This window comes from Heloderma suspectum, chromosome 5, assembly GCF_057233095.1.
Source record: "Heloderma suspectum isolate Gila_16-S chromosome 5, 16-S_ref, whole genome shotgun sequence".
Classification (NCBI taxonomy): Eukaryota; Metazoa; Chordata; class Lepidosauria; order Squamata; family Helodermatidae; genus Heloderma; species Heloderma suspectum.
In genome coordinates this window covers 2,829,463-2,836,821 of record NC_139462.1, presented here as the reverse complement: position 1 = coordinate 2,836,821, position 7,359 = coordinate 2,829,463, and the positions used below count along the sequence as shown (strand labels likewise).

The following is a 7,359-nucleotide window of genomic DNA, read 5'->3' as shown; positions in this document are numbered from 1 at the left end:
GGGCTTTCTTTGTTCTGGCCCATTATCAGGATCAGCCCTGCTGTTAGACAGAGTAACGTGGCACCTGAAGAAGATACTTGAGTTTTATGGCTTAGAAAAAAGGTGATCCATTTATTAGGGATGCCAAAACAAACCCCCGTCAGTGTCCAAACCCTATGACGTGGAGGCAGAGTTCTCAGTCTTTCTATGATGACACCAGGGCAGTGGACCCAATAGGCTGGTCCCTGTGGCGTTCCTGCCTAAGTTCCCCCTTTTCCCCAGCCTCCACCTCTGAAACTGAGAAACAAGCCCCTCGGGAAATGCCTGCTTTCACCTGGATCAGTTGTTCCCATTGACACATAAGCTTCAGCCCTTTTACTCTCTCTGGGTTCCAGAGAAACTCAATATGCTCAGTTGGTTCTCTCAACCTACTATAGAAAAGTAGCAAGGAAATAGATTTAATAATGTAGTGTAACAATTCAATCAACACATGGGAGTCTGTATTTAAAAACAAACAAATAAAAATTCATTTAACACTATTAGAGTTATATGTTACTCATTCATTCATGTTTGGTCCTAACTTCCTTACCTGCTCTACCCCTTCTAAAATCCTATACACAAACCCCACTAACTAGATGTTGCTTCCATGATCCCTAAGGCCCCATCTACCTCCTGTCAGTTCATTCCTTTTATAACATCAGAATCGTTTTACACACACACACACACACACACACACTCAGGCCCCTCCCACCTTTCACTCACTCTCTGACACTCTATTAGCCCTATCTTACCTGGGTCACATTTAACAATGAAAACACATACATCAATATAACAGGCATATGTTACAGTCCCCAATAGCCAGACAGATTTCAGAACTTTCCGAGGGATAAAGCTGGTAGCCTTCATAGTCACTCTGCCACTGGCCTAGTTGACTGTGGAAAATCAAATTAGTCTTTGCCTTAAACATGACATAGTCAAGAGTTTAGTAGCCCTTCTCAACTGCACACACGGAAAAGTTAAGGAGTCCAGTTCGCAGTAAGACAAGTGAAGCTTTTATTAAGGAAGATGCAAGCTGGGGTGAGAAGAGTGAAGCAATATCAAGTTACATTACCAAGAAAACAATAGAACATTTTAAAATGTAGAGTCTATACTTCACATTCTATCTGGAAGGCCCGTGTCTTATCAATCTACTGAGCCAAGCTGAGACACTTATATCCTCCATAATTATGAACCTTCACAAAGGAACTGCTATTGCCAATAGACCAGGTGATTTTCCTCCCCACCTTCAAAGTGTGCCATATGTTGCTGTTTTTTTCAGGAATCTGGCAGAGGGCAAATCTCCAGCTTTGGTCTCCAAAGCAACACCCTTTTGAGCTACAGGTGACCACAAGGCAAAGCAGGAAATGCAGTGAGAATTGGAAAGGGGCTGTCACTCAACACACTTTGGGAGGAGGACTTTGACTAGCAAGTGCTGGCAGCCACCCATCTAGAAGGGTCAGTTTTTTAAACAGGCTAGTGTGGTTTTCCAGACACATGCTCAATACAGTCACCAGCCACACTGTGATACTGTGGCTCCTTGAAGACAGAAAGAGGCACACCAATTCCAGCTTAGATACTCAGCAGAGGTAGCACTCTGGACCCTGCATGCATGCAGATGGGTCTCCCACCCCACCCAATAACATTGCTATCTAAGTCAAGAGGCCAGAGTCAACTTTCCATGAAAATGGTCCCTCTCGAGTTTCAGAATTCAGAATAAAGCAATCAGGAATGAAAAAACAACAAGGACTCTTGTGGCCCCTGAAAGGCTAACGAATTTAGTCTTTAAGGTGTCACAAGACTCTTAGTTGTTTTTGCTGCAGCAGACTTAACATGACGACCCTCTGTATATGTGGCCATTCCCAAGCGCCGCGACCAAGTACTTAATTCCATTACAAATGGATGGAAGCCATTCCATGTAAGAGCTGGTACACACCAGATTAGAAGAGTTGTGCCCCCCCGCTGCAGGGCAGGCACAACAGCTAGACTTAGAATTCACAGCCCAAACCAGCTTTGTTCCTGGAGAAAGAGATTGGCTGAGTCCATGTGCAGCACTGGACAGAAAAAATAATCCCAGTCACAGAAAAACTGGCCACCCAACACCGTGGGAGCTCTTTTTGGAACTGGCTTTTGCCTGGGTATCTAGCCTAGGGAAGCCCCTTGGCAACAGAGACAGGCCCAGAAACGGCACCAGCTATATAAGGCACATTTTATTTACTTTTAAAATTCATATTGTCTTTTTTGCTTACTAACCATCAAGGCGGTGGACAATTTAAAACACTAAAACCATAATGCCATAAAACACAAACACATTAAGAACATTAGGTTACATAATTTAAAAGGCTAAATTAAAGAGATTTGTCTTGACACCCTTTCTGAAGGCCGGGGGGGGGGGGGGGGAGGCAATCGTAATTTTCGAGGGACTGTATTCCACAGTTTGAGAGCATCACAGGAGAAAGCCCTGGTTGCTCTTGTCAAATGTAAGGGCTGCAGCCTTTCCTCAGGACCAGGACTAGTTTTCCATTTCAGAAAAGGGATACCAGTCAACCACACGGCTTTCACTTCTCCCCAACGAAGCAGAATTCCAGTCTTTGCCATGAAAAGTGGCAATTGTTACAGATGCAGAGATGGCTCAAATAGATTAGACCAATGCCATCCCTAATTCAGCTGCACAAATAGAGCACAAGGGTTGAAAAGACACAGCAACAGAGCCATGCAAACTTTGGAGCCCCGCAGGATAAGTGCCTCTAAGATTAAGGTTACCCCCTGAGCTATATCAGCTTTCCGAATACTCCCTTGAACCCCTTCACCAGCAAAAACCCTTTACCATCACCCACTTGGTTACTGTGTGGAAGATCTTTTAGAATGCTTTAAGCTCTAACAGTTACACAAGACACCTCTACTTTTCATGCCACCCCCACCTAGTATGGAGCAAAACTCTTCCCATGTGCAATAAAGGGCACATAAAACAGAACTCTGTGTGGCTCTTTCTGATGCTTGAATCCCTTCCTTTCATATAATCAAGGAGGTTTAGAACTTTGCAGATGCTTTCATGACATCCACAGACACAAAACTGTTATAGCAGACAATTACCATTGCATGAATGAATAAATCAAAACGCAACAATTCATATACTTCTGGCAGTAGACCGGGATTGAAGCGTTACTTCCAAAGCAGAAAAACCCAAGATGGTGCTGGGAGAAGGGCATTTCTCAGATGTCATAGAAGTCAACATGGGCCCCTGATTCAAATGTGTTTGCGAGAAGAAGGTTCAACAGCTTTTGGGACGATACATCACAGTCTAGCAGTTGCCCACACTGTTTCATGTGAAGGAACTTCTGCCTGATCTCGAGGTCTCCCGATTTGGTACGCGCCACTTCTTGCATATCAGTGTCCAGGGGGCCTGGAGAAAGAAAGAAAGAAAGAAAGAAAGAAAGACAGCCAGCCAGCCAGCCAGCCAGCCAGCCAGCCAATCACAGAATGACCGGTCACAGATGGTGGGTGAGAGGGAAGGAAGGGCATCCAGCACCCTCACACTCACCTGGTGCATAGTTGAGCACCCTGACATCTGGCTCTTCCACAGCTAGAACCTGGAACATCATGTCCCGGGCCGCCTTCCCAGTGCAGTAGAGTGTCCAGGTCTTGAAGGGTTTCAGGGCACAGAGCGAGGAGATGTTGATGACCATTCGGCACAAGCCAGGCTGTGCTGGAAAGGCCTTCAGAATGGAGGAAGTGAGGCACAGAGCAGAGGTAACATTGAAGGCTAGGTAGCCGTTGACTTCAGCTGGGCTGGTGAAATCCAAGAAGGATTTGGAAACATCACCAAGTGATGCTAGAGGAGAAAGAGACAGAAGGTTGGATGTTCATCTATAAGCCTCACATAGGAATTGAACAGCCAGAAAAATCTGGCCAGGTTTGCCTAAATGCAAAACCTTTCTCTGGCTTTCACGAATCAAGTCACTATAAGGCAAGCACTGAAGATCCAGGTTCTCAGCCAGTAAAAGGATCATTTGGGTACTGCAGTAGCTGAGAGAGTGTGCAGAGTGTGTGGCTGCTGTGAAAAAGGAAAATTCCATGTTCGGCATAATTAGGAAAGGCATCAAAAAATAAAACTGACAAGATCCTATTCCCCTTATACAAATCTTGGAATACTGTATATAGTTCTGGTCTCCGCATTTAAAAAAGGATATTGCTGAGTTGGAGAAATTGCAGAAAAGGGGCAATAAAATGATCAAGGGGCTGGAATAACTCCCCTATAAGGAAAGGTTACAATGTCTGGAACTGTTTCGTTTCAAAAAAAAGGATGTGTAAGAGGAGACATGATGTTGTTGTTTATTCGTTCGGTCACTTCCGACTCTTCGTGACTTCATGGACCAGCCCACGCCAGAGCTTCCTGTCGGCCATCGCCACCCCCATCTCCCCCAAGGTCGAGTCCGTCACCTCCAGAACATGATAGAGGTCTACAAAATTATGCATAGTATGGAGAAAGTGGATAGGGAGGCATTTTTCTCCCTCTCTCATAATACTAGGGCCCAATAGGGAGAAAAATGTCCCTCTGCCCACTTTCTCCACGCCATGCATAATTTTGTAGACCTCTGTCATGTCTCCCCTCGCCCTCCCTTTCTCCAAGCTAAACAAGCCCAGCTGTTGTAACCTTCTCTCATAGGGGAGATGCTCCAGCCCCTTGATCCTTTTAGTTGCCCTTTTCTGCAAGGAATGGGCAGCCGTGGCAACTGCAAGGGCTCAAAACCTAGTTTCAGTATGGCAGGGGCACTAGTGCAGCCTTCCCACCCTGCTGCCCTCCAGATGGGTTGGACTACGATTCCCAGCTGGCTGGGATTCCTGGGCGTTGTGAACCAGCCCACCGGAGGGCACGGGGGGGGGAGGCTGCTCCACCCAACCCTTCCTCCAGAAGGGAGTGGAGGGCAAGTCCGACGCCGCCCCCGGCCGGGAACTCCGCGCCTCCGGAGCCAGGCCCTGCAAGCCTCCTGCCTCGCCCGATTCCGCCGCCCGAGAGGCTGCGCCGCGAGCGTGCCCGCCCCCGCTCCGCGGCTGCCGGAAGGGCGCCGAGACAGACAGCAGGAGAAGCCCTCGCGCCGTCTGCGGCCCCGAGCGGAGGGGGCGCCCTGCACGCGCTCAGGGGCGGCCCGCTCGCGCGCGCGCTCACCGGCGTTGTTGATGAGCAACAGCCGCTCCAGCCGCCCAGCCGCGCTCAGCCCCCGGCCGGCCTGGAGCACGCGCTGCAGGCCCTCGCCCGAGGCCAGGTCGGCGGGCAGGCCGTGCACGCGCAGCGCCGGGTAGGCGGCGCGCAGCTCGCCCTCCAGCGCGCCCAGCGCAGCCGCCGCGCGCGCCACCAGCAGCAGGGCCGAGCCGGGCGCCAGCCGCGGGGCCAGCGCGCAGGCCAGGCTGCGGCCGAAGCCCCGCGAGGCGCCCGTCAGGATGCACACGGCCCGGCCCAGCCCGGCCGCCTCCGGGGCCCCGGCCATGGCGCGCGGGGCTCGCGGCAGAGGCGGAGCCGCGGCGCGGGCGGCGGGGCGGGGCGGGCGCGGTCCGGCCTCCTCTGCGGGGCGCCTCCGGGATCGCGCCGCTGCGCGGGGCGGGGCTCCTGCGGGGCGGCGCTCGTCCCGTGGCTGCTGCCGCTGAGGCTGGTTTTATCGTTGGCCTGTATTGTTTTTATGGTTTGGCTGGATATTTTAACTGTTCTCTACGAATTTTATTGCTGTGAGCTGCAGTGGGAGGGTTTCTTCCCTGAAAGGCCGCCAAGAAATAATTTAAACAAAGAAGTGGGAGCCAAGGCGCTGAAGACAGAAATGGGGTGAAAATGGGGCCTTCCTTTGACGGAGGCCTGGAAGGTGGCAACAGGCGGAGGGCCTTCTCAGTGGTGGCCCTCCAGTTTTGGAATGAGCTCCCCACTGAGGCCCACCTGGCGCCGACAGGGTCATCTTTTTGGCGCCAGGTTAGGGCTGCCCTCTTCTCCCAGGCGTTTAATGGCATATGATGGGGCCTTATGATGGGGCATTTATGTCGCCTGTCTTGGACAGGTCTGTTATTGAGCCTGTTTATTGAAATTGGTTTTAGCTGTTTACATTATTTTAAATTTTGTACATTGAAATTTTTATACTGTATTTTATTATAAAGTTGTATGTGGTTTGCGATTTTTGTGGAATGTTGTAAACAGCCCAGAGAGCTTCAGCTATTGGGCAGTATAGAAAATAAATAAATAAATAACAGTAAAATTACAGAATGGATGGAAATCAATGCCGTGTGAATGAAGGCACAGAATCACTGGGCCTTAAGGTGCCCAAGGGAGGTGGAGGCAGGGCCCCTACACTATGGGATGACACCTTTGGCTCTCAGTGCTGTCAAGCAACATGTCTGGCAGAGCACCGGTGATGCAGATGCTTACGTTGCACTGACTGGAAGGAGGGGGCAGGGGGCATTTAGCATTCCAGTCCACGTGTGCAGACTGGAGCAACCAAAATGATCAAGGGACTGGTGTTGTAGCCCAACTCATCTGGGGGCCGCCAGATTGGAGGACACTCTCATTTTCTCACCATTTAGGGAGGGTTCTGTGATCATGTCTGAGAACCAAGTGGTGGGTGTATGCATGCAAAACACCTGGAAGCAGCACTGCATATGTGTGTGTGTGTGTGCAAATGTTAATTCGGAACTGAAAGCAGGTTGTATCATTTTTTCAATTAAATATACATTCTAGCCAACATCAGTGTTATATTCAAATTATTGAAATTAAATCTTCCCAGTTGAAAGGGAAATAAAAGACTTAAAAATGCTTAACTTTGGTGAATGATGGCCAATGTCATTATAATGTACTAATCAGTCATAGGGTGGTGGAATTAATGATTTAAGTCCAGATCATAGAAGTGATTTGTATCTCTCTGATGTAGCCAGTAGAGGGTGCTGGAAGACCAGCCAAGCACCTTTTAAAGGAGACCATCATCTTGAAGGAGGTGAAGTCGTATCAGCTTGTCCAGGGACACAGGGATTTATTTTTATTTTTTATTTACAATATTTATATACCACTCCACATCAAAGAGTTTGGAGCAGTGAACAGCAAGATAAAAGAAAAGAACACCATATTAAAACAATTAAAATATTTTAAAAGAAAGAGATTCTGAACTTAATAAACTGTAGCTGGTAACTCAAGGAAGGCCTCTCGAAATAACAGTGTCTTCGGGAGGCACTGAAAGCAACACAACATTGGTGCCTGCCTGACCTCCAAAGGCAGGGAGTTCCACAGGAAGGGGGTCACTATGCTGCAGGCTGTCTTCCTGGTGGACTCCAACTGGGCCATAGGTCCATGTGGAACCACCAGGAGCAAGCCCT

General features: G+C 49.0%; 1 protein-coding gene across 1 annotated transcript; it reads right to left on the bottom strand.

The window, feature by feature from the left end:
- Positions 1–1,008: 1,008 nt before the first annotated feature.
- Positions 1,009–5,537, bottom strand: SPR (sepiapterin reductase). The gene is made up of 3 exons (XM_084855144.1): positions 5,183–5,537; positions 3,557–3,847; positions 1,009–3,418 (listed from the first exon to the last, which is right to left on the bottom strand). Exons 1-3 carry the CDS (start codon positions 5,499–5,501, stop codon positions 3,228–3,230), a joined length of 801 nt encoding a protein of 266 aa, XP_084711270.1. The 5' UTR covers positions 5,502–5,537; the 3' UTR covers positions 1,009–3,227.
- Positions 5,538–7,359: the final 1,822 nt, after the last annotated feature.